This window comes from Orbicella franksi, chromosome 7 (assembly GCF_964199315.1).
Source record: "Orbicella franksi chromosome 7, jaOrbFran1.1, whole genome shotgun sequence".
NCBI classification, from domain to species: Eukaryota; Metazoa; Cnidaria; class Anthozoa; order Scleractinia; family Merulinidae; genus Orbicella; species Orbicella franksi.
The window spans coordinates 26,118,789-26,146,781 of NC_138151.1; the positions used below are offsets into that span (position 1 = coordinate 26,118,789).

The 27,993-nt window shown below is 39.1% G+C and overlaps 1 protein-coding gene across 2 annotated transcripts in view; it reads left to right on the top strand.

Moving 5' to 3' along the window:
- LOC145492240 (uncharacterized) overlaps positions 1-27,993 on the top strand; it is a 66,390-nt gene that overhangs the window by 16,066 nt on the left and 22,331 nt on the right. For both annotated transcript variants that reach the window (XM_081471596.1, XM_081471597.1), the window contains 24 exons: positions 577-666; positions 1,635-1,798; positions 2,416-2,614; positions 2,950-3,058; positions 4,164-4,237; positions 5,066-5,157; positions 6,013-6,191; positions 9,041-9,227; positions 9,665-9,790; positions 10,724-10,806; positions 14,270-14,467; positions 16,219-16,616; positions 17,591-17,780; positions 18,688-18,864; positions 20,039-20,152; positions 21,100-21,216; positions 21,649-21,771; positions 22,223-22,363; positions 23,131-23,250; positions 23,933-24,091; positions 24,656-24,808; positions 25,644-25,802; positions 26,294-26,428; positions 27,484-27,600. In XM_081471596.1, coding sequence (XP_081327722.1) covers positions 577-666; positions 1,635-1,798; positions 2,416-2,614; positions 2,950-3,058; positions 4,164-4,237; positions 5,066-5,157; positions 6,013-6,191; positions 9,041-9,227; positions 9,665-9,790; positions 10,724-10,806; positions 14,270-14,467; positions 16,219-16,616; positions 17,591-17,780; positions 18,688-18,864; positions 20,039-20,152; positions 21,100-21,216; positions 21,649-21,771; positions 22,223-22,363; positions 23,131-23,250; positions 23,933-24,091; positions 24,656-24,808; positions 25,644-25,802; positions 26,294-26,428; positions 27,484-27,600 — 3,604 coding nt within the window. The remainder of the gene's footprint in view (positions 1-576; positions 667-1,634; positions 1,799-2,415; positions 2,615-2,949; positions 3,059-4,163; positions 4,238-5,065; positions 5,158-6,012; positions 6,192-9,040; positions 9,228-9,664; positions 9,791-10,723; positions 10,807-14,269; positions 14,468-16,218; positions 16,617-17,590; positions 17,781-18,687; positions 18,865-20,038; positions 20,153-21,099; positions 21,217-21,648; positions 21,772-22,222; positions 22,364-23,130; positions 23,251-23,932; positions 24,092-24,655; positions 24,809-25,643; positions 25,803-26,293; positions 26,429-27,483; positions 27,601-27,993) is intronic.

The following is a 27,993-nucleotide window of genomic DNA, read 5'->3' on the forward strand; positions in this document are numbered from 1 at the left end:
AGCGGTCACAGCCCATGCACCAAATCCCGAGGCACCTAACCCCACCCAATAGCAACCATACCTGCTACCGTAACTGATTGAACACCAGTGCACCACGGCACTGACTGGAGTCCAGATGTAAACAGATCAATGAAGTCCCTATTGCATGTGTTTCACCACTTTGTTGATACATTCTGGACATTCACTCTTGGTATACTTAACTCCAATGTAACATCTTGAGATATAAATCCTTAAATCCACTTGAATCAAACTTGCTGACTAAAAGCATTCTCCACTCAAAATTCTCTTTTCACTTATAATGTATTGTTGTTTGTCAGGTGAATTGTATTGTGCTTATTAGTCAAAAAGCATATTAGGAGAATGACCACTTCATGACACATATATCCACAAATTTGTCCTCTTTCCTACATGTAAAGTACGAGTTTGTTTCTACATGTATGTACTGAGTTACTGCAACAAGCAGACTCATTTGCTCCTTGTGTATTACTGGACATGAAAAAAAAATATTATTTAATGATAATTGCATTATCAGACATTGAAGAGGTTTGTGAATTAAATGTGCATTTTTCTTTTTAGTCCTCAAAGCCTGGTTCTCGGAATTTGTGGGTGTCACTAAACCGTACTCAGTTTAGGCTTGCTGAAATTCCTACATCCTCTCCCACAAAGGTAAATTGGATCACTTAACCTTGGACTTAATTCTATTGTTTCATTGTAAGGTTGAACCAGGTAAAGTGTATTTGATTTAGGAAGAGATAAAGAAGTTTTCTGTTGATAAACTTTAAAACCATGAGCCTGGAGAAATCTAAGAAAATAGGCAACAAAGTGGAGACAAGTTGACTATCAGCAAGTACAAGTACAGTCATATTCTATCTACAATGGACAAAGACAAGGGTATCATCAATCAGACCTTGACAAGTTTTTACTTTTAATAGGTAAAAGGTAAAGTCCGCATGCGAGCCAAGTGGCCAACCAGGCCAGAGCTTATCCCAGTTTCTGTAGCATGAAGCAACTAGGAGACTACTTCTACTCCCCCCTGGATGAGATGCTAGTCCATTGCAGGGTTACCCCCAGCATTAAGTTCACCAGTACCCATTTGTATACCTGGGTGGAGAGAGGCACTGTGAGAGTAAATTGTCTTGCCCGAGGACACAACACAATAAGGACCGTTCGATCCGGAGACGAGTGCACTAATCACTCCCTTACAATATAATATTAGATATTTTAATGTCATATTTTCAACCTTGGACTATGCAGTTAAAGAGGTTGAAAATGGACTTGATGAGACTGGGGATTTAAATGTCAATGCATAATTTCTCCTGGCTTTATACACTTACATGCAGACAAAACAACATATTGTCATAAGTTTTCACAAATTTGCAACTAGGTGTAAATCCTGGACTGTTGTGACAGATATACTAGACTCAGCCTTAGCTTGCTTGCATGGTGTGATTTTTGACTTTCCCTCAGAATGACAGATGTCCTTGTCACTGTTTTATTATTTTAGTGAAAAAATCTGTGCTGGTGCTGAAGATGTCCCAACATTCCACGATAGGAGATAAAGTTGTTATCTGGTCCTCTTCCTAGCTTGCAATAAAATCACTGCGTTTTTTTGGTTGTTGTTGTTGTTTTTGTAGGATTTCTTTGTTGCTGATGCTTCAGAGAACCAGGTTTTCCTGGCAGTGACACATGATCGAAGGACAACTCATCTCTACATTTCAGACACCACTGGAACAAAGTATAGCTTGTCCTTGGAAAGGGTGTTGTATTTTTCTAAGAATACCTCTTCTGCATGGCTGAGGTAGGCTAATGTTTTGATTTTACAGTTTGGTAGTTATGGTGGCCAGGATCAGTCATAGAGAGTTCTTGTTTACAACAGATAGCAAGCTAACTTGTTAATGCATCTTGGGCTAAGCGATCCTGAAATGCATACATGTATGCACGTATGTCCAGGATCTGTACACATCTTGCAAACCCTTGAATTTAAGAAGCCTTTTTTCAAGGCCTTGAAAGTACTTGAAGTACTTGAATATATGTAGGTCCTTGCAAGTCCTTGAATTTTCACTAAATGATAGCTTAAAATTCAAAAGCTTGAAATCTCTAATCTTAATAAAGTTAATTAAAACTGGTGACACTCTTGCTGCAGAATTCTTGACATAAACTCCTGATATGATTATCATGTCACATGAGTAAATGCCAACCTTCTCAGTGTCCCTTCATGGACCATGGAATCTATTTGTTTTACATAGTTATGTATATAATAAAGAAACAAAAAAATGTTCATAATATCTATATTATGTCTGTCCTCCAATAGATCATACATAACAACCAACCAAAATGCAAGAATACTAATATGTAATTTTACTTGTTATATATTAAAGAGTTATTGATTAGTGTTAATATTTTGTTTTGCATCAGCCGTTACATACGTTTTACATTTGTCGACGTTCACAAAGTGAGAGGACTGAGAGGCGTTTATATTGCAAGTCAACTGACTCCTGGACGAGTAGGACGTCGGCATATCCTGACCAAGATAACATTTGACAAGGGTGGCTTGTGGCAGCCAGTGCAAGCTCCTAAATTGGACAACAATGGAAAACCCTTGAACTGCAGTCTGGTAAGCCCTAAAAAGTGATCTTTGTCACCATCAAAAAAATTGCCAATCAGTCAGAGAATAAATAATAATTACAATATTTAAAGTGGGAGCCACATCAGCCGTAGCTGGTCATGCAGGATTCAGGTACAGTATTATTGGAATTTGGAAATGTGGGGTTTTCAGCCGGGAGGAAAACTGTAACTATAATGTATTATAATATTGTTGTTCTTCCCAGGCTTGCAAAGGCAAGGGTTGTGTCCTGACGGGAATTATTGCTTTTTCTAATTAATAACATACAAAAATTTCTTTTTGAATTGCATTATTTATTTTCTTTTTTGAAATTCTTTCTTCCTCAGCCAAATTGCTCACTGCATTTGTCCCAAAAATTTGGACAATACTACCCTCGCACCCACTACTCTCCTATGAAGTCATGGAGTTCAGCTCCAGGCATCATCATGGCAACAGGTAACTCCATCTGCCTTTACGTATCACAGCAATAACAACTGATGAAGGGGCCACTACTTTTTTCATTTTTGAACTGCCACTGGGAGACATACTCTTTCTTCACTTCTTCAGCTCCTTCTCCTCTCCCTTTTTGTCTTCCTCTCTCTTCTGCTTCTCCTTCACCTCCTTCATTCTTCAGCCTTCCTTTCTTCCCTCATTCTCTGTGTCTTCTTTATCCTCCTTTTTCTGCTTCTTACACCCCCTCTTCTTGTTCTGGTATGCTTTCTTCTTCTCCTTCCCCAGCTCTTCATGAGATTATCAGTAACCGTAGATAACTGGGAGATCTGTTTGCCAGTGAGTGATCCCTTTGTTACCGAACCAATTTCATCGAAAGGAACTTTATTAATTGTAACTAACAAGAAGCCTTCCTTCTGGGCAACACTTGTTGGTGGCTACATGAAGTCTTGTGAGCCAGCACTTGTTGTTTCAAGATGGTCACCAAGATTGAGAAATGTCGGGCAAACGTTAGAGTCGAAGAAAATCGTGGAAGTGTTAAAATAATGGATGTGTTTAGTATGGGCAGAGGCAACTTCAGTGTCTTCATTTTTCTGAAACTATCTATCTATTTTAGGGTTGGGCAGAGAAAATGTCACATAATCATTCAAGTGCGATTGATACATTTATCGGCTAAAAGTTGTAGAAAGCTTACCTAAGATGCTTCAAAATTTTCTTGGAGGTGGGGCAGATCCCCTAGACCCCCCTAGCAGAATGGAGCCTTCTGCACCATAATTATTTGTTAGAGGATGGCCACTGACCAAATCCTGGCTAAAAGCTTGCCAGTCCTCCTACACTGCCACCTTCTCTCCTTCCCTTGTTCTTTTCTCCTCCTTTTCCTGCGTGCATTTTGTTCCTCCTACCTCCTCCTCTTTTCTACTCTTCTTACTCCAGTACTTCTAGCCACTTCCACTCTTTCTCTTGTTGTTTCCCTCCTCTCTCCTCCTCTTATATACCAGATAACTTCCTGTCCTCTTTATTGGCCCCCCCCCCCCCCTCGATTTCATCCTCCTCTGATCCCAAACCTGTTATCCACCTTGGTAACATATCTGTACCTTGTGTTACTTCCTAGGTGCTCTCGGTGAAAACTTGAAGCTGAATGGTGATATCTTCATCTCATCAGATGCTGGAATGTCTTGGCACATGGTAAACCATAAGAATATATAATTTTGCATTAGTTTTAGCGATGTTAAAAACATGAAATATTGTTAATACAGGTAGTCCATGAGTGAAGCAATATTAATTTTATTCTCCAGTTGGCTTGGGACCTCAGTAGTCAAAACCAATATCAGGTTGCTGGCATAATTGCAAATGAACATACAATAAGGAGACACTGTTACTTTTTTTTTCCATGGATAAAGATTTCATCCACAGTACTGTTTGCACACTGTAGTGTGTTCCATTTGTAGACCTTGAGTGTTGCATTTTCATTTTTCCTGTCCAATTGCTTTTAGTGCCAATCTTGCTGTGTAACAGTTAAGAGTTCATAATATATAGATTTAGCCAAGCCTAAAAGCGGAGCTCCTGGGCCGTTTTATTCAAAATCTGATTTAGCTATCCCAGGATAGGCGAGAATTTTGATTGAGTTTTGTAACTTTGTGATGAGGTTTTCTGTTTATATTTTTGACCTTCTGTTTTGATTTCGAATAATCTCAAACTACACCAGGAGCCCTGACCCTAAAGCAGTGAGAACCACTTGTATAGAAGATAAATTTATACTTCGGCTAACTTTTAATTCTGGGTTAAGGTTAACCCAATTTCCGAACAACTCAGCCCTGATTACAACAAATTAACCTGACATGAGCCCGTGATCCAATAAAAAACAAGTACTTGGTGCATGTGGTTCTGTTCCTGTAGTTATGGTGCTCCACTTGGTGGTCCAAAACCGGAGCTCTGCTATTAAGGCTGAACAGTGTATTGTCCTTAAAAGGATCAAGTTAATTGACTGTATTATAATTCGCAATTTTACTGCAGATAATGCAGCGTCCCTTCTGGTGGTATAACCTTGGTGATCATGGTGGTATTTTTATTGCTGTTCCAAGAAGCTCCTTGACAAACATGATTTAGTAAGTTAATTAAATTAACTTGGTAAAGGTGGCTAAATGATATTGACATACTTTAGGTAAAGTTAATCTTGGACATAAAGGACATCATCCTGTTCTGACCACTACCTGGTGTGGTTCTCGGTAGTCCCAAAGTTCAACTCCTCTTTCACGCTTGTTAATAGAAAACTGGTCTGCCTCCTGCCAATTGAGATTTTTCACCATGTTAATGTGTTATGTTCATGTATATTATTTGTTTCATCCTTTGTTTCCATTGACCCTGAAAAAACGTATTGGGGGAGTGGTCAATTAAGTTTGCTTATTTATTAATTTTAGTACATTTTAATAGTTTATTTTATCTTGAGCCATGGAGCTATTGATTTTCCCCTTTGTGGAATACATGACCTGCAGGGTTGTTCATTGTCGGGTTTTCACAGGGCTTTCGTGGCTTATCATTTAACATGTGCACTTTACTGTTCAGCGGATCTTTACATCCGATAATTTCTGCACTTACTGAGTCGTTTTTCAGAGTGGTGGTGTCAGTTTGCAGCTTCTTTTAGGGCAGTTCTCACTATCTGAGTTGCTATGAATACCTCATATTGCATAATGTTTCAGGCATCCCACTAACCACTAAGGCACCAGTTCACGAGCTCATCTAGTGGCAATGAGTTGAGATGATTCATGAATGGTGCAAATAATTTTCACTTGAACGAGAATTATGAGTAAGGAAAGTGGACAATACTGTCAGTAGGTTTGTTGAATTTTTGCAGGTTTAATATGACACTTTTAGACCGTTGACACATAACATGTGCACTTGTAATTCAAGACCAATGATGCTGAATAGTTGGTAATAATTCAATGTTTTCTTTGAATTCTCAGTTACAGCGTGAATGAAGGGGAGACGTGGCATACTTACCAGTTCTTAAACACCTCCAGGATGTATGTATATGGCCTTCTGACAGAACCTGGTGAACAGAGTGCTGAGTTTACAATTTATGGTTCTTATCCTGGAATGCACAAGTGGGTTGTTGTGCAGATTAACTTGAGGAAAGTACTAGGTAAGAATCAATCAATCCAGTCTTCTAGTCAATCTGTGCATCTGTGCATCCGTTTGTCCGTCTATCAGGCCAGCAGGCAGGCATTTTTTTAGTCTATCCATCAGAATTGGTTTGACAAGAGTACCCTTCATTATTAGTGTGTGTGTTTGTGTGTGGGGGGGGGGGGGAAGGGGGTGGCAACATCACAGGTAGGAATTTCTTGTTAGTTTCTGCCTTCACTCTTGTGTTATAATGAACAGTCTCTGGAAGGGAAATAATTGAAGGGGTGAGTGCAAAACCATGCTAAGTGATGATTTGGGTGAAAAAAAAATTTCACGAAAGGGCTTGAATTTTTGCATGTGGTCTTCAATGTAATAGAAAAACGCGGCCCGGTATTTTTGTCACTGGTTTTTGCTTTGTTTTCGAGTTATAACGTATGCAAAAATACTTGGCTTTTCCTAGCCATGTCTTTAGGAGTTTATTGGTTGAACAGCAAACAGGCAGACTGTTTATAGTGTATGAAGTCAAAATCAAATCTCACAGCATCTATAGAACGGAAATCTGGGAACAGATTGTTTACGTTGGTTATTGTGACGTGAGCACAACACGTGAATCGATCGAGCGTCAAACGAAATTCATCGAACAAAAAAGAGATGTGCCGCATTAGAGCTCTGTCAATTAATATCTTAAGCATTGTTTTAAAGTACCTTGCATGCCTGCCTGGTGGTTGAGAGGCATCATAAAGTCTTGATAAACCCGTAAGTCATCAGCACGTTTTAAAGAATCAAAATGTGTTCTGAAACTTCAAAGGCAGCTGATGTACCGTAATCGTGTTATTGGCGTTCAAAGTCAGATCAAGCCAGGCAGCAAAGTCCAAGAGCAGTTCTTGCCCAAGAAAAATACCCTCTGGTGAGTCGTGGCCCATTTGCCAAGCGTTGCTAGCGTCAAAGTTTGGAAAGCGAGAACTGGTTTTAGACTTATAAAATTTGTCTTGTATCGACCGCCATGTTTTCCCACGCACGAGGTGTAAAGACCCTTCCCGGCATGCATTGCGATCAGGTTCTGCGGACGTTTCTCGAACTGGTAACTAGATTGTTTAAACATAAGAATGGCCAACAAGTAGCGATCGATTGTAACATAGATCTGTGATCCAGGTTGCGTTGATTTTATTTCAAATCGGCATGATCTGTAGTGTTTTGAGCTTCTGGGATCAGCGGACATGCAGATGTATACAGACCCATACGTTGCGGAGAAGGGTTAATCTGTTAATCTGTCAGCCCTATTTTTAGCGCGTTTCCACGTGAGATCAACATCATTGAGCTTATAAGTCGCATGAAATTACCATTTTGCTGTTTTCTAAGTGAAACTAGCATCCTTGCCGTCAAGCGTTAACGTGAAATCAACATTTTAACCTATTAGACCTGAAATTAACATCATTGAGCTTATGCGCTACGTGAAATTGACATTTTGCTGGTTTCTAAGTGAAATCAACATCCTTGCCGTCACTTGTTAACGTGAAATCAACATTTTAACCTATTTAGACCTGAAATCAACATCATTGAGCGTATGTGCTGCGTGACATTGACATTTTGCTGGTTTCTAAGTGAAACCAACATCCTTGCCGTCACGCGTTAACGTGAAATCAACATTTTAACCTATTTAGACCTGAAATCAACATCATTGAGCTTATGCGCTGTGTGAAATTGACATTTTGCTGGTTTCTAAGTGAAATCAACCTCCTTGCTGTCACGCGTTAATGTCAAATCAACATTTTAACCTATTTAGACCTGAAATCAACATCATTGAGCTTATGCGCTGCGTGAAATTGACATTTTGCTCGTTTCTAAGAGAAATCAACCTCCTTGCTGTCACGCATTAACGTAAAATCAACATTTTTGGGCCTATACGCTGCATGAAATTGACATTTTGCTGCTTTCTAAGTGAAATCAAAGTCCTTGCGGACGCGGCGGGCCGATCCTTTGTTATGATAAACCGAGGCGAGACTTCGACTTATAACGAAGGCTTAGCTTGGCTATTATAACAAAGGATCGGCTCTGTTTATCATAACAAAGGCCTGGCTTCATTTATTTGAAGACCTCGGCGGGAAAAGGGCGCTAGGTATTTTAATCAAAAGTGAACTTTGTCGAAAACGCTCCAAATTTTGCATGCAGTTTTGTTTAGGTATGTTTAACAATGTCCCGTAGTTTTTCCGCTAAGCTTCGCTTCGTTTTCGAGATATTGCGTATTCAGAAAAACCACTTGGTTTTCCTAGCGGGGTCTTTATAAACGAAGCAAAAACCAGCAACAAAAATACAGGACCACATTTTTCTATTACACTGAAGACCACGTGCAAAAATTCAAGCCCTTTCGCGAAATTTTTTTTTTCACCCAAATCGTCACTTAGCATAGTTTTGCACTCACCCCTTCAATTATGCTTTTTTACATGTGTCATATGCAGTATCTTTACAACTGTGGACTTTAAAGCCCGCAGACTTGAAGTTTATTAACCTGTGAAGAAGGTGCTATGCAGGCCACATGTATTTCCCTGCTCGCAAAAGTTCTGTGATATACTGCAGCAGCAAGAAAAACAATGTGCAAACTTTGTATCACATTCTACATGAGTTTACTCATCAAACCTGGCAGTATTTTGATAGGGCTTTGCCACCACCAGTGAGGGAAAGAAAACTCACTTGGCCTGACAAGTCTCACCAAAAGAGAGCTTTTGAGTTGGTCACAACTTTAGTCAAGTATATTTTGCTTTTCGTAAGACTAGCACACAAGTCTCGACAGTCTAATCTAAATTTCACCTTTGTTGCACTTTTTTTAAAAGCAGACTTTGATAAGTGAATCTTTTTCACTTTCAAATTCAGGTAAAGCATGCAAGGGAGAGGACTACAAAGAATGGATACCATCAGATGAACAAAATGGGACATGCCTGTTAGGAAGGAAGTCTATATATGAGAGGCGGATAGCCCATGCACATTGTTACAATGGTTATAACTACGACCGGCCACTCACGCAGCGGAGTTGTCCATGTGATAGAGAGGACTTTGAATGGTAGAGTTATTTTCTTGATTCTCACATCACTTTTCTTCACCTTTAGAATTCAAAGGTCTAGCTGTCTTCAATGCAGAGCCAGGCAGCTTATTTAGTATACTAAGTGGTTTTAACTTTGGTTTTTGTATCATGAATTGTCCACGAGACATGTCCCCCAACACTTTATCAGGTTGCCCTAGCAAATTGTAGGTTCCCAGTTGCCATAATGCTGTGGTTATATGCCGTGACCTCATTTAACTATATACATGTAAGAGTTGTGGCTGGGTTTATGGGTCTGAGAGTTCATAGTCAGCATTTAATTGTAATATACTTGTAGCCTCGCTTATTCAAAAGATGGTTAACAAAATCTAGGCACCAGATAAAAATGCTATTTACTGACCTGGCTTCTTCTGAGTGATGCTATGTAACTTCTTTTGTTTTTCCTTGTCCTAATTTAGTGATGAGGGATACATTGAGGATGACAATAATAATAATGAGTGTAGATTTGATACTTCCAGTGGCTTGACTCCTACTACAGTGCCTCCTTACTGTCCTATAGGCACAACATATCGTCGCACAAAAGGGTATGTGTAGAGAAATACTGTATAATAGTTACAGTACCCTTTGGGGGCTAGCCTGTCTCACAGCCACCTTCCCTGAAAGAAAGATTTTTTTTCTTTTGGGGAGGGTGGCTGTGACACAGGTTACTTGGGAACATACAGTGTAGTTTCTAATTATGCTATAGATGTTAGCCACTCAGAGCTAGCATCAGCACTTGATCTGGAGAGTGTGTTTTGGAATTGGTGATCACCACCAATTATTATTTGGAGCTGGCATTTCCCACTTTCGAAAATTGTGATACCCCCGTTAGAACCCCATTTACCACTTTCAATTGGCAATTTTTTTCCCCTGTCACTCTTACTAACTTACTATATATATATATTTTTTCACAACAGCACAGTACTAACTTTACTTTCAACGCTTACAGTTATTACAGTTATTGAATTGCCAATTTGCATGATATACATGGTGCTTTACGAGCACTGCAGATATTTTAGTATATGTATGTATAATACGAGGTAAAAATTAATTAGAACAAAATAACTGTCCAGTTCTAGGCTTGTTGAGACCTCATTCTGGAGACAAGCAAATGCACACACCTGGTGAAGTGAGCCCACATATAGCAGACATAAAATGGGGAAGGGGGGGGGGGGGGGAAGGGAGATTGAGGAAGAAAGGAGTAGGGAGCAAATGAGAGGAGCCTACCCTACTCGTTTCCTGGTTATGCCTATAAGGCAGGCTTGGTGTTGTGAATATATTTACTTGACTTGATGTTATTCAAATGTTAGCCCTTTGTCATTACTTCAGTTGCCACCTCATCAAGTTCAAAAAGTCTCCACTGCTTCAATCTCAGTTCCAGTTATTATTGAGCTCTGTTGATAAATTTGGAGCTTGTCAGACTAATGCCCTGGTCAATATGACAAAACTTTTTATTTTTTTTGTTTTTTTGTTTTCAGATATCGCAAAGTTACTGGTGACACCTGTCAGGGAGGCATGGAAGATCAGTTTTCTGCAGAGATGGCTTCCTGTCCAATACATTGTATGTAGTGCTAAAATAACTAGAAACTAGGCCTTTTTACACCCACTTTCAGTGTTATGTGCGTAGGCGACATCTTTTGACCATCTCTCGACATTCCATCTTTGGACATGCTAAGTAAATGGCTGAAATACCGTTTACCTGTGTAACTAGCAATTTTTCTGGTTATTAGCGGAACAAATGACAAGCATATGATAATTACTGACCTCAAATGAATGAAGAAGATTGTGGACTCTTGATTTATGGGATAATTCAAACGATTTTAGTGTAGTTGATCGGCTCTCAACAGTGACTTCTGGTAGAATTAGGCCACTACCGCTCAGTTAATATTCAAAAGATGTAAACATTTAAAGCAGTTGATTTATCCCTCACAGAATGTTTTCTTGATGCTCCTAGTCTTAGTTTGATGTCAAATAAATCCAGCTTTATTAACTAAAAGTCAAGTTCGACCGTAGGGAAGCCACTTGTGCTTACATTTTGAGGTAGGCTAGGTTTCATAACATGTCAAAAGATGGCATGTTGAGAGGCAGGTGCAAAAGTCAGACTGGACCAACTTGGACCACCAGTCCAGGTCGGACGATCCGAAAGGTGTAATTTTATGGTTAGCGCAAAAAATTGAGCTGAACAAACTCACGTGAGCTTTGCAATGTCTACATCTAGGTATCCTGAAAGCAGAACAGAAAAAGACTGAATCTAGAATTAACTACGATTTTTTTTTTGTAGACGTAAACAGAAGGGTTGCGTTTCACTCCTCATGGCAACCGCCAGTAGCATCCATGTCCGTGTCCTTATATCGCAACAAAACAAAGCCTTTATCCAAAGTTACGGAGCTCTACACTCCCAAAAACTACTCACTACACATTATTCAATAATTAGCGAGATTCTAACAGCTATGTTAATGCAGATTCTATAGTGCATGACGAGTTAATAGTCATGATGTGAAAATAACTCGCAAATCTTTCCGTTATTGCACTCCAGTTACTGTGAATTGCAACACGATCCATCCATCTTTCAAATTCACAACGCTAATCATCTCATGTAAACAAATGTTTTTCTCTTATAAATCTCCACATTTTTCTTAGACTTTCTGAAAAGTCCTTCGTCTTGTTTATTCAGTACCTGCCAGACGAAGGACTTTTCCTGCTTGATTGCCGCCAATTTTAGCAACCCAAAAACGGGTCGCTGCACTTCAACCAATCAGAGGTGTCCTGGATATCCCTTGGGGACCAAATTGTCAAACTATGCGCAACGAAACATGACTTGCGGTTAAATTCAATATGGGGTTGATTGCGAAAGCCAAACGAAGCTTCAAAGCCCACAGGATATCAGAAGAAAACAGTGTAAGCATGTCTGTCTGGAAGAGATGTGTTTGTTTCTGCACCAACCGGAGCTGGGAAAAGTTTGACTTTCAAGCTAGCTCTGTATGCATTTGATTGTTTGAATGGAGATCAAGTGAATAGCAACTCTGGATATATCCTTTCTGGCGATCCATTCAAGATTCAAACAAGCTTTGGTCTTTTTTTGGCCACCCGATATCATCAATTTTCATTTAAAATCTTTGTGCGTAATCACTTTAGTATAGAGTAAACAAATTTGATCTTTCGACGAAGGAGAACCGCACACATGTTCAATTGTTTTGGTTGGAGTGGAACTGATACTTTCTGCCATTCAATTCAATCCAAATGTAACCTGAGACACCAGTTGCAAGTCACACTACTCCTCATTTTTGGCACGAAACGCAAATGAAAACCCTTCAAGCGAGACAAGTCGACCTCTTGCGACTTCGTCGCTTGCTCAGCCGCTTCACGGCCTAACATATTCTACCCGGAAATTCATGAAGTCGACTTGTGGCAAGTCTACAGATTTCTAAGTTTTACACTCAAAATCAAGGCCAAATGAATGTACATTCCAGAGGATGTAACATGGTCAAGATACGCTAAGTAGCCTAAAAATCAATCCTTATTTCTCTCTAGTTACTGTCAAATTGCAACATGATCCACGCATCTTTCAAATTCACAGTGCTATAAACCGTCTCATGTAAATAATTTTTTTTCTCTTATAAATCTCCACAAATGTCTAGGTTTAATATGGCAAATCAAAGCTAAATGAATATAAATTCCACAGAATGTAACGATTTAATGGTCAAAATACGTTAAATGGCCTAAAAATCGTGCTGTATTTCACTTTAGTTACTGTTGAATCGTAAACACAAGCCATGAATGTTTTCACCTCACAATGCTTACTGTGTCATGTAAATAAATTCTTTTGTCCTGACCAGTTTATTTTGACAGATTTCTAAATTTAATGCACCAATTAAAGGCTAAGTGAATGCAGATCTTGTACTACGTTACATGCTGCCATTAAGAGCCAAAAAGGCATGCCGTATTTCATTAAAATAACCATCAAAATCAAATTGACTGATAAACAGTCTCAAATCATGCATTGTATTTCAGGTGTTTTCTCTACCATGTCACCACAGAATGCTACGTTCAGTGCGTCAATTACAAGCTAATTGAATACAGATTCCAAAGACAATTATAATAAGGGCAATAAGGAGGTCAAGATGCACTGAGTGCTGTACCTCAACTGGTTAAGACTCGGCAGTTACTGTATTGAAGCCCCCCAGGGGGGGGGGGGGGAGTACTTTGGGAATTTCTGGGTGGGGATGTGCCGCTGGGACCCTGGAACCCTTAGCCTATACCAGAGCTAGTTCAGCTGAATTTTGCTACCCTATACTAGAGTAAACTCCCCAAATCCCCCCATCTATCGACACTGTTGAGGCTGATTTGCGTAAATTTAAACTTGCCGATTCGATTTTTTAATATTTTTGAGTGGCAATTCCTGGTTTCCCTAGTCTAGATAAAATCTTCAACCAACTAGTCAGTTTTGTGAAAAATTATACCCTATTCTAGACCCAAACGCTCTGATTTATATACCCTATCCTAGAGTAAACTGCTTGAAAACCATACCCTTCACAGCGGCACATACCTATATAGCCCATATATGGCAGTGCCCCCCCTCCCCCAGGGTTGAAGCACCGTATTCAGGGCTGACAAGTGTCGCAAAACTCTTTCAAGACAACTCTGAAATATGTTTCCTTCCAAATTATCCCTTTATGACAGCTTTATCTCTCTGTGTAAGTACCATGGGTTACTAATTGCAGTAAGTTTCCCCTTGTTCACACACCACAACAGGCTCCACTAGAAGCTCTACTAGTCAATTTGCCGAACTCAAACTTGAAAAATTCCGCCTGAATGTTTCAAGTTTCGAATGAAATGTTGCACATGCCCAGTTCATGACACTGTCCCTTTAAGACACAATTAGCTTAACAAAATTCAATTGCATTGCTTTTCAGGATTATAAATTGTTATGTGAAACTTTGTTCTTTGCTACACATTTTTTATTTTTGCTTCATTCTGTGATGGGGTTTGGTTTTTTACCTGTAATTTTCTATTTTCTTGTACAGCACTCCCTCAGTTCTTGCTGTATGCGGCTCGCCAATACATCCGGAGAATCACTTTGGGAGATCATGTGGAGACCACTATTCCACTTGGAAGTGGTCTGCAAAATGCCATTGCATTGGATTATGATTACAATCACAATTGCATCTACTGGGCTGACATTTCTCTGGACACAATCAAGCGATCATTTCTCAATGGCTCTGGTATGTTTATGTATCAAATTAATGTGCGTTTTAGTGAAACCTTAGTCGAACAGCTCATGATAGTCAATGATACATGTAGTACTGTTGTAGAAATCACCTTATTTGTTAACCATAATCAGCTATAGTATCATATACAATATCACACAGGGCAAAGAAGTTCACTCTGGCTGACAATAGGTTATTTAAAGCTTGCTTTAGCTTCCAATGCCATGTTCCTCCGTGTAAATTTAAGGACGTTTGCGAAAAAATTTTCGAGTCAATAGTTTTTTTTTTTTAATTTTTACTGCAGTCAGATAATGAATTACTTGTGCCAGAAAAAAAAAATTAGGGGGTGGCTGAATTCGTTTCAGAGATGAAGCGTGTGGAAAACTACCCTGATTTTGAAAAACTGGCGCACGTGATTCAGCATATATGGTCTACAGGGGTTTATAGTTACAAATATCGAAGGTGAGTCAATGCAGGCAAACGATCTTTGTTATATTTTGTAGAAGTGGGTCTGTTGTGTAAATATTCCAATTGTTGCCAAGTTTTTCACAAAACTTAACCCTTCAAGAGGGATTTGAAACCACCGCACAGATAAACAAAGAGCTATAAAGAACGGAATTTGATGCTGCATTTTCCAAAACATTCAAACTTCTAATCAATAGATTTTCTTCATTTTTTGCGCTAAATGTAGAAAATCGGTAGAGAATATGATCCATTAAAAGAAAACTAGGTATCACCCAAAGTCCAAGATTGTTGAATCCAGGAAAAGCTATAGCAGTGGCCATATGGCCTATCATTGTTTATTATAAAATAATAATAATATTACTTAGCGTGCACACTTGATGCATGACGTGGCATGTGAATTTGCGTGCACAGTAAGGATGTGCAGAAACAGTTAGTGGAAACCTTAATAGAAACTAAAATGGTGTTGGAACCAGACCTTGTATTAATTTTTCTTGTCAGTGGAAGAGAGCAACTTGTTCCATTTTGCTTGATTATGCCATGCAAATGCAGTGCATTCTAATTTATGGGATTACCTGTTTTCCAGTCTATCTGTGCTAGATATTATATTATCCATGTGCAGTATTCGTGGTTTTTATTATCTTTTTATTGCCATTTTTCGACAACAAGCTGAGATCTATTTAGTTTTTTAATACTGTGTGAAGCTATGAGAATGCCAATTTTGGGGGGAATACTGACTGAAAAAGTAGAATGAACTATCATATATATATGCATGCATGTGGTTAGATATCAGTTATCATCAAGAATTTGAACAATAGCAAAGTGAAAGATAGCTGAGGATGATAGTACATGTACATGATCATTGATGGTCAAATGGGAGCGTAAGCTTAAACTGTGTCATAGACTATCTTAAACTATCATTAACCATCATTTGACCAGGGCTTAATGGTGAGGTAGATAAGTAGAAAGATGAAAATTTTCATGTCAGAGTATTATAGTGTGGCATAAGTGGGAAGCAGTATGCTTGGTCGAAACTTTTATCAGTGATTCTTATTAATTAATTTTATTGTTGCATTAATCTTTGGTTTTAGGCAGTTTTGATTAGTATTGATTGATTGATTGACTTCCTTACTTTCTTATTTTTTTACTTATTTCGTGGCCTAGTAAGACCCCCAACTGTCACCCCCAAGACATGGTGACAGCCCAAGGTGAAGTTCACAAGCATTAATCTAAGTAACTTTGTGGTGATAACAACAATTTTAGTTACCGGAATATTAATTTGTCTAGTTAATTTTCATCAACAGGAATAATTCAAACACTCCATGGTGGTGTGCAGCAAGTAGAAGGACTGGCATTAGATTGGCTTGGTGATAATATATATTGGGTAGATGCTGGTGCCAAGAAGATTGAATTATCTAGGACAGATGGACGTTTCCGTAGAAGCCTCATCACCAGCAATCTTGACCGACCCAGGGCAATTGTTCTGGATCCCAAACGGGGCTATATGTACTGGACTGACTGGGGAAGCAATGCTCGAATAGAGAGGGCGTATATGTCTGGTGCGGCACGTATGTCGATTGTGTCATCTAATCTACAGTGGCCAAATGGTGTTGCCATTGATTTCGCTGCACAGAAGTTGTACTGGACCGATGCTGGACTGGACAAATTAGAGAGGAGCGACTTGGATGGAAGGCATAGACAGGTATGTGTAGCGTGTCTTGGATGTCTGTACAGTCAAACCTGTATTAGGCAGACACCTTCAGGACCCGTGCTAGTGTCCACTTAATACAGGGTGTCCATTGAAAACAGGTTCCCACAGAATTTGTCGTAAAAGGGTCATATCAATATTGGTCAGTATTAAATGACCTTGAAAGGGATAGATAGCATTCTTATGAACCATTGATAACTCTTAAGAACCGTATTTCCATAAACAATGACAAATATATGAGGTAAAGAGATTTAAGTATAACAGTATCTATATTGATCGAATCATGTGAAGATTCACAAAATCAAACAAGAACAAAAGTTCTGTAAAAACAAAATCGAATAACAAAACATTGCATTTCTGTGGCAACTCAGTTTGTTGGCAAACTTAAATGATCGATCTACTAAAACGTGGACCAAAAAATCAGTATTCTTTTTGCAGTGACCATTTGATACAGGTTTCTAACAATAGAAATGACCATAAAAGTCAAGTTTAAGGTGTCCGTGTCGATTTAATAGAGGTGTCTGTTGAATACAGGTACTTTTTACAGTGAATGTGGGAAAAGAAAAATGGGACTTGCACTGCTGTCTGCTTAATAGAGGGTGTTCGCTTAATATGGGGTCCGCTTAATACAGGTTTGACTGTATATTTCTCAAGAAATCATTGATGATCAGGATCACAAAATTGGAACAATTTCTCTGTAAAGACATTTGCACCTGGGACCCAGTGGGTGGAGAGTGGTTAAGTGTAATGTCATACTCTAGAGCTTTCTTTGTGAGGACCCAGGGCTTGAATACTCTCTTTGCAATTCTACTGCACAAAAGCTCTGCTGATTTAGACCTGTATATTGTTTTGTTGAAGGCAAAATCTTAGCAGGTACCTAACTTTATGATTGTGTAATTTCAGGCATACAGTACAAAGTCAGGTTTTCAAATGACATAAACTGAATTCATGCTCTTTCTGTTCTTTAGACAATAAGCAGCAGTGGGCTACCACACCCATACTCAATATCTGTGTACAGAGATTCCATCTACTGGGACGACTGGTCAACACAATCCATCCAAAAGGCAAACAAACGAGACGGTGGGGCACGGCAGACTATCAGATCACGTGTACGTGGGCTAATGGATCTGAAAGTTTTTCATCAAGATGCACAGACAGGTAAAAGGCTAGCCTTTTATTGCAAGAGCATTTGTCCAATTAATTTTTTGGACAGTTTTCTCCAATAGTAGTTCTAACTTTATCTACTGATGAAACCCTAGTAGTACTTAAGAAATATTAAACATGTGTCGTGTCTCTAGCAAGTTTTAGCATAAATCTACTATCGTTCTATCACAAATGCTGTTCATTAATTGGCTACGCTACTCACTGTCTATTCTGTTGCACTTACTGAGTAACATAGCAGTGTGCCCGTGTTAGCAAAATGGCGGCAGATTCTTTGTGTTTTCGAAGTGTCTGAGAAGAGAATTTAGATAAAGTTTTGAAAGACTAGTAGATTTATACTAAAACAATTAGATTATTCGCTCTCGATTTCTACGCGTGATAGTTGACATAGGCTGCACCCTCGTCAACTATCATGCAATAGAAATCTCGAGCTCATAATCTAATTGTCAATTAGAAACACAAGTAGAAGTTTGGGGAAACAAGGAGTGCTGTGGGAACATGAGCTGACAGACCAGCATTTCCACAGCTTTTTCAAGTTCTCCCAAACTTACACGAGTGTTTCTGTAACTCAAAAAACAAAACAAAACAAAACAAACATGGAGAACATGTTTTCTATAATTTCTTTTAGAAAATTCCGCGATGAGAAAAAGAAAACAACTTGTTTAATTTGATCATCAAAATGTAAATTCTCTTTGCTCGCACCATCATAGTTCTTTGTTTCTCTCGAGTTACAGAAACTTAATTTTGAACTAATCAGTACACGTATTTTCTTTGGGCTATTTTCTTAAGTACTTTTATGTGGTGTTATTTACAGTAATGGCACTGAAAGTATTTTTACTAGTAAATGGGATATACACTCTTGGAAGAAAAAAACGAAAAATTCTTCTTATTGGTTTATTACCAGGTAACAATTCTTGCTCTCGACTGAAAGTATGCAGTCACATCTGCCTAGCTACGCCAAATAGTTATTCCTGTGCTTGTCCTGACAACATGCGAACTGTGACCTCCGTCTCTGGAATTGTGACCTGCGAGTGTCAACCTGGAGAATACATGGATCCTAATGGAGAGTGCAAGACTCGGAGTGAGTATTGAATCATTATAGATTCTACAGGGATTTATGGTGGGTTCTTTAAAATCCTGCTGATGGCGTACAATTTGATTCTGATTTTTCGTTAATACTTTTAAATTTATTATGTGGCATCCTGGTCTGCCATAGAAAGTAGAATTCTGATCAGCACCCTGTGTGTTACAATTTGCGATTTACTGTGTATATTAAACCAGTAAGGTGTGCCACTCAAAATTAGTGTTAGCGAATTTCACGTTCAAAACAGAATACAGAAGTCAATGGTTTGTTGTCAAGTAGAAGTCTATTTTTGCACGATATCCGTCTAATGGACAATTCCAGGTAACCTTTCATGACTTCAGGTGACCTGAAAAATGCAAATAGATGTCTGTGTTTAACTTTGACAAGTCCATTTTCTATCAATTTCACAACGCATAGTTCCACAAAGAGCCATGATAAGTACTAAGTATTGAACTAGCTTATTCGGCCCGTATAGATTGTCTGCATTTAATGTCACTGCCGCCATGTTGGATGACAATCAACAAAAGAATCCTAATTGTCTTTATTGTTCCTGTCATCCAGCATACTGTACATGTAGCTGTCAAGGTCTTTGTCAGTTGAATCTCTCTGGAATGGTTGCAAACTACTTATCGGGGAGTACTGGTCTTGTCCTGTCTGCAATTTTAATCTGTTGTGGCTATGCATTATACGATCTCGAATCACCAACAGTCATAAGCTGTTGTAGTCATAATAATACAACCTACAGCTGTACAGCTATTTAACTTGTCGATAAGCAATATTCAAAATGGAGGGTAGGTGCCAATTGACAGCAAAGCAGGCAATGAGCAAGTGTGGGCAAAATGCAAATAAAGGGGGTAACCATGGCAACCTCCCACGGGTCACCTCCCCCTGGCTCCTGTCACACTGAATTCTCAGTGGAGAATAAGTATACTTACCTAGACACAAGGGCCCACCAGGAACCGAGAGGCGGGTGGGGTGAGGCAAACTAAAGGCAAAGCAACAAAGCTACAAGACCATGAAGGCAAAACTGCACAGCAATGGCACAACTACGCATGCCCGCAGCGATCATCTGCTCGCCAACAGCAGATTTCCCAGTTGACTCTGATTATTGATAATCTCAAAAAAACAGAGTATAGACACTCACAACTTTAACCCTGTCTTGCTTTGTTAGATGCAACATGTGACCGGAATGAGTTCCGATGTACCAACAGCCGATGCATCCCATCTCACTGGCAGTGTGATCATGACAACGACTGTGGAGACAATTCTGATGAGCAAGGATGTCGTAAGTGTCAAAGTTATATTGAGATTAGTTAGAGACCTTCAAGTTACAACAAGCCACCTTACCCACATCGTAATCAGTAAATGTAAGACGGCACCCACACTGTACCGGAAAAGATTGAAAACGCAGCTTTTTTGCTATAGTCCACACTATTCCATCAAAAAGCGGAGCTTTTTCGAAAACGCCCTTCAAACTAAAGGCATTTGAAAACGCCGGCCTTGCGTTTTAATGTGTGCAGAAAATCTTTTGAAAACAGAGCTGTTATAAAAACGAGGACATCAGGATAAACATTTGATTTCCCTGTCTGAGTTTTCTTCAACAGTCACAGTGGAACCCCGCCTTACGAACACCCCGTTAATACGACCACCCCGTTAATACGAACACCCCGTTAATACGAACACCCCGTTAATACGACCACCCCGTTAATACGAACACCCCGTTAATACGAACACCCCGTTAATACGAACACCCCGTTAATACGAACACCCCGTTAATACGAACACCCCGTTAATACGACCACCTCGTTAATACGACCACCTCGTTATTACGGCCACTTTATTCTGGCCCCCAAAAAAGCTCAGTCAGCCATTTTCTTATTTAAAGAACCCTTTTAATACGACCACCCTGTTAATGCGACCAATTTTCCATGGCCCGAAGGTGTTCATATTAACAGGGTTCCACTGTACCACAAAAGAATCCAAAATAACTGCTGATTGTTGTGTTTTCACGGAAATTTCTCCAGCGTAGTGTGGATGGGGCCTCAGATTTCTATTAAAACCCTGGGATGCTGAAGGCGGTATTTTTTGATGATATTTAAAACTGTTTAAAAAATCAAATTAGATCTTTAGTTAGTAATGATTGTTTATGTTCAGTGGAGAGGGAGGAAAGGAATAGATGAAACTAGACCTTGCTGACCATTTCAGTTAACATCTTGTTAATGTTTGTCCCAGCTTACAGCACTTGCGGCCCAACGCAGTTCAAATGTGACAATGGTCGCTGTATATCTGCATTGTGGAAGTGTGACCATGATGATGACTGTCAAGACAATTCTGATGAGAAAAACTGCTGTAAGAATTGAATTCTGACTTTAATTCAGTGGAACTCTTGGCCTGCCTTTCAACCACTTTGTTAATGTAATTGTGATCATTATTACAGCCATCATGTTGTGCAGCAGCACCAAAGATTGCACACTCCTAATTTTTCCTTACCCCATAATTATGATATGGCCACTGTGTTGATGGGGCCAGGTTTTTGTGTCCGGTTGGTGGAACTGAAGGTTTCTATACTGTTAATGTTAATGGTCTCACACAATCACCTCAGTCTAAGCTATGTGTACAATACAGAAAATGTGGTTCATTTTCAACCAGCATACTGTAATTTGGCACTGTCTCTCTGGCAGTGTTGCCATCACAAGGCAACAATACATTTATTTATAAGACAAAACTGACTTGAAATTATCAATGTAGTAACATGATATTTTCACTGTATTCTTTGGTCAGCTTATGCCACTTGCAGGTCAGATCAATTCACTTGCAATAACAGGCGCTGTATTCCACAAAGATGGGTGTGTGATTTTGACGATGACTGTCGTGATAACTCTGATGAACAAGGATGCACCCCAGGTGGGAACCTCTGGCGACAAAGAAAAAAAATACTTTTTTCTGGTGTTATGTAGTTTCTCTGTTGCATTTGGCAACTTTTCTCAGTTGCTCTAGGAGAATATGCAGAAAATGTAATTGTTGTGCTTTAAAACTGGAATGTTTTTACTAACTAGAGACTATTAGGCAGTCTACTATGGTTTCCTTTTTACAGGTTAACTTAACTACTTCTTGTTGACTCTTTGGTGTTAGAAAAGTCAAGCTTTCAGTGTAACAAAAAAGTAGTGTTAATTCCTGAGTGGGCTTATGACTAGAAATGTACTGCACCCAGCTTTCAAGACTAGTATTTCAAAAACGTGTTAAATTCTACAGTGGATTTTTTGTCTAGTATCTTTGCCAGTCATTTGATCTGCCAAATGTGAGAGAAATCTCAAGATGAAACTCACTCTGAGTTGTTTGTTTATTCTTGTTTTAGCACCAACAACATCACCCCCACCAGCCAACTGTTCGTCATCCCAGTTTCCTTGTCACAATGGTCGCTGCATTCCAAGTAGGTGGTTTTGTGATGGGGACCAGGACTGCGGTGATGGATCTGATGAACCACGAAATTGTTCCTGTATGTTGAAGAATAGATAGCTAATTAGAGGGGCTACGTCACATCCTATTTTAGGACTGTTATGTAATTGTTTCACTGAAACTGGTGTTGACAAAAAAAAAAAAAGAAGACTTCAAAAGTTAACATTTATGCTGCGTCATGGGATCCAGACATGGTTGAAAATTGATTGTGAATTAAGTAGAATGCGATTTCTGTCTTGCTCGCCAACGTATTGAGCTAAGGTCAACTTCTCATTCAATTCCAAAGTACTAGTATATAGATTGATTTCGTAAACTTTCTGTCATCTTTCTGTCCTTCAAGTCGGTTTCATGTCAACTGGGAAGACTTTATTACTCAAACATGTTCATGTTTAAATACAAGTAAACCAACTAAGAATGAGAATGAAACTTGGTTGAGTCACTGAAAAAGAAATGTGCTTTGTTGTTGTGTACACCGTAGATGTGGCTTCCCATTTTGGTATTCTTGTTTTTATTGTCATCTTTATTTATCAATCTATTTATTTATTTATTTATTTATTTATGTATGTATGTATTTATGTATTTATTTATTTATTTATTTATTTATTTATTTATTTATTTATTCATTCATTCCTTAATATACTGAACACAGTGTCATAGTTTCGCAAGGTTCTCAACAACTTTTTTCTTCAACTGCCACATTTGTTGGTGTAATTATTGTGATGATATTTTAAACATTCCAACTATTCGTTTTTCTGTCTTCTGAAATAACCAGTAGTATAATATTTTTCTACATGTTACCATTTCCAGTGACAAGAACATGCTCCTCATCACAGTTCACTTGTAAAGGTGGACGCTGCATACCCAGCTCGTGGCGTTGTGATGGCGATAATGACTGCGGGGACTTGTCTGATGAACAGCAGTGTGTTTGTAAGTTCAAGAGTTGCATACAAGTGACATACAAGTGTCTGTCCGCAATCTCCTTATCATGACAATGACATGATATTCTGCTGGATTTTGCCTATTGTTCACGGTCATGCGTTTTGCACGTGACAGTGACCAATTCGCAAACATTTGGATTTGAGTTTCATCTGAGGTCATTACCGTGTACATTTAGTAGACAATTTGCCCTCAGGCTGGTTGCTCTATTGTTTGCTGCTTCACCGTGCTGACGAGACCCAACCAGGTCGAAACAGCTGTCCACGGTTGCAATTCTTGGCTTTCAGGTCAGACTCTATCACGTCGTTGTCGCGTTAGGTTGTCTTTGTAGTAATCAGCCTTGCTTTATGTTATTCCAAACTAGAAATTTGCACTGCAGTGAAGGTGCACATAAAGTTACAATCCCGACCAAAAGTAGTTGGGACACTTGAGCTGTATCACGTATCCCCCTTCCCCCCTAATCAGTGTAGGAAAATATCGCGTTTTTTCCAACAAAAAGGGAAAAAATCACCTGATTATCAACATTGAAATTAGGGGGAGGGGAGAACTTGCCTAGTGTCCCAACTCTTTTGTCCGGGATTGTAGCAATGAAATAAAACCAGTTTGGTCGAAACTAAAAAGAAATGATCAAATGCAGAACATAAACGTAATCATTGCACTCCCTCTTTTCCAGATACAACTCAGTCTACTGCTTCCACCCAACCCTGGACCCGCCCTACTACCTGCAGATCTTGGGAATACAAATGCAACAATAGCTTCTGTATTTTCCAATGGGACGTGTGTGATGGTGTTAATGACTGTGGAGACAACTCAGATGAATGGTATTGTGGTGGTATGTATTGACTGTGCTGTTGTGGAAGCATGCTGATCATTCTTGTCAGTGTAGTGACAATAAACCTCTTGAGAGTGTTCATAGCTGGGAAAATGGGAAAGTGTCTTCATGACAGGGTTTAAGCTAGAATTTGAAAACTGGGTGGGCAAAATTAAATGTAGGTTTTCTGAGGTATGCTCTCCTTTAGGAACCTTTCAACTGTCAAGCATCTGAGGTGTAGTTTCTGCAGTTTCGAGTGCAAAAAGGAGCTCCTCTATACTAAGCAAATGCCCTTGGGATCAGAAAACGTGCTCTGACATTTACATCTGGAGACCTAGGAGTAAGACTTAGTGTCCACCTACATGAGGTGTTTATCAGTGCAGGCTCAACTTTACAGCTAATGCTGATACGATTACAGTGCAACTTCAACTTATCCCTCAATGTGGCGACTTCAACTCACAGGTCACTTGTATGTAGGAAACTACTGGCCAGGATTGTGTTTTGGTCGCATTTGTCTAAATCACAGTGTACCTTAAGCACATTTGAAATGTTCACTCCTTTAAAATTGCTTGAATTTTTTTTCAGCTACTACACCCACCACGAGAAATGCTACCACACCATCCTCTAGGCCTTGCCACTTCTGGGAGTTCACCTGCGCTAATGGGCGGTGCATCAACAATGGGTACAAATGCAATGGACGCGATGACTGTAGAGACAATAGTGACGAGATGGGATGCGGTGAGTTTGAAGTCCTTGTCAGTGTTCCTTGTTTAAGCGGTTTCTCTGACTTTAATATTCTGAAGGTATGTATATCCTTTCCATTCACACAAAAGCTACAGCCATCTCAAATGAAATTTCTGTAAAATGTCATTTGAGTTACCTTAAATTTGTATTTTAAGGTAGATTTTAGGAATTTAGGAATATCAGGTTCTCCTTAAATTAGGAATTTAAGGCACACACAATGTAGTAAAAAATATAGATGTCAGAGATTTTAATTGCTTTGGTCCATTGCTATGTTTCAGCTGTTGTTCAACGCGTTGTATAATGACTGTAATATTCAAAGCTGAGTAGCTATATTGATATTACACTGCATCCTGGCACTCTTATGTCTATACTGTTGTACGTCATTGCACATTAATCAAGCGGACGTCTTATACAATAAACAGCTTCTGCACATGACAGTCGAGAAACATCTACTTTCTACACTCACTCTTGCTGGTTACTTTTACGTTGTACACCACAGCACGGAATTTCTGTGCACTGCACATTTACAACACCTCTGTACTGTACTCTGCTTGTTCCTTCCATATCATGAGTATGCACTGTATTACAATTATTCCATATTCCTCTTTAATGAAGACCTCTCAACACCTACACACTCTGCACTTTGCATTTCACTGCAAACACTACAAACCTAAAAAAAACTAAAATGCAAACCCAAAGTATGCTACTCCATCCTTAGATTTGTGCCCCGCATTGGTCAATTTTAAAATGTTCGTGTTAAAAGAACTAATGATGTGAACTTCTATGTTTTCTTTCTTTTTTTTTTTTCCTTTCTTTCTTCACTTTTTAGCCTCTCCCACAACTAAGCCAGCTACTACGCTAGCTCCTACCTGCCCACCAGGATGGATACATTGCAATAATACTTCCATATGCATCAAAAGAGAATGGTTGTGTGATGGAGTGGCCAACTGCCCAGGATATTGGGATGAAATGCCAAAAAACTGCCCAAGTATGTTCTTGTCGAAATTTTTGGGGATCTCACTAGAGCTGTTGGTTTTGAAACGTTTTCGTATTGGAATTGTTAGTAAATTCCGGGAGCTATCCAGTGGTAGACCTGCTGTGATTGTTAGGAGTGCATATAATGTTGGAGGCATCCACTTGCGAAGGGGTACCAACTTATGGGAGTCTCTGCTTTTTGTAGTAATTTCTTATTTTTTAGAAGAATTCTTACTTACATTTTCACAGGCTAACCATTTGCAATTGTTTTTGTACATTGTATTTAACTTTACCCTGTAGAAAAATCACGCAGACTGAATTGCCGATTGGAATTTCCTGTTGTTTGCAGATTTCAGCCTCGATATTCCTATAAAATATATTCTTGTAGAAAAAAAAAAGAGTGTAATGGTTTAATAGGGTATGTGTGGAGCAGGTTAGACCATTGTACATGGTTGTTTCTTAATGATTAATTTCTAAGCCTTTCCTTGTTTCGGTATTTTCAAGAAACCACAATGAGACCCATTACTTGTTCAAGCAGTCAGTACCAGTGTGCATATGGAGGATGTGTTCCACTCAAGTCCTTGTGCGATGGAATCAAGCAGTGTATCGATGGCTCAGATGAGCCCAGCGGCTGTGGAAGTAAGCACGACAAAAATAACAACAACAACAACAACAACAAAAACAAAACTTGAGATGGTTTCTGCTGAACATGAAATAATGTTATCAAAAGAAAAAAAAACAATCATAGTATGGTAACATTTTGAATGCAATGAAGAAGAACGTATTGAAACTTAAGCTCTTAAGCTGACCCTGCGATGGAAAATTCAATTTCAAGTTGTCCATATTTTAATTAAAACGGACGTTTCACGTCGATTCTGAACACAGTAACACACACTTAAAGCATTTTTTACGACGTTTGGCGTTAACTTTCACGGGAGTGCTCGATAATTTAAACGTGGGGTCACTTACAGATATGAATTAAAGTGAGATATTTCAAATAGCATTCAAACCGTTACCTTGCTATGAGTAGATTTTTAGTAAATAATTTTTCCACTTATTGCTCGAACTTTGAGTGGAATCCATCTTTACGAGGTGGCTTTGCCTAGTGGTTAGGCTGCTGGATTTGTAATCCAGAGCTCGTAGGTTCATATCCTCCCCTCTGCCTTTAGATGAATTTGTCTCTGGTGGTCTCGAAATTCCACTATTTTACACTTTGCAAATTAAAACCAACTGGTCAGTCTCCCACCAGTTATGATTTTAAAACAAGTTTCTGTTCAATGGACAATGTTTGTTTCTTTGTTTGTTTGCTCATTTGTTTGTTTCAGTGTCCAAAATTAGTACAACATCGCCAAACACTTTGACACTTGAAATCATAAAGTAATTTGTTATCATTATCATTATCATTACCATTACCATTACCATTACCATTACCATTACCATTACCATTACCATTACCATTACCATTACCATTACCATTACCATTACCATTACCATTACCATTACTTTTACCATTACCATTACCATTACCATTACCATTACCATTACCATTACCATTACCATTACCATTACCATTACCATTACCATTACCATTACCATTACCATTACCATTACCATTACCATTACCATTACCATTACCATTACCATTACCATTACCATTACCATTACCATTATTTAATTGTATTGTTATTCTTCAGGTGTCACTCCAAGCGCTTGCCCAGGCTTTTTGTGCGATTCCAACCTTTGCTTGACAACATCACAAAGATGTGATCACATTCAAGACTGCAAGGATGGCAGTGATGAAAAACACTGTAGTAAGTATTCCATGATGTAGACTGTGCTATAATTTGCATCTTGTTCTTTCATTCAACAAGTGCAGTTGATGAATGAGAACCAACCACTGACAAACCGGGACACTAGAGCTCATTGCACATAAACAAAACGCCACAACCCGAGCTTTGTGCGAAGGTAGGCATGGCGTCTCCTTGGGGTGTGGGAAACTGCGGACACCACTGACCTCAAAGCAGCGAGGATACCCCACTTTGTTATTAACTTAGTATTTGACTGCATTTACTACGATTATCAGTCGAGGAAGGCGTGACAAAAGTCTGGTCACCAGGTTTTAACGTGAAAATCGTGTGGTTGTCATGGGCAACTGGCTCCATTTCCAGTGGCAGCTTGTCGGCCTTTGACCTCATAGGCAGCAA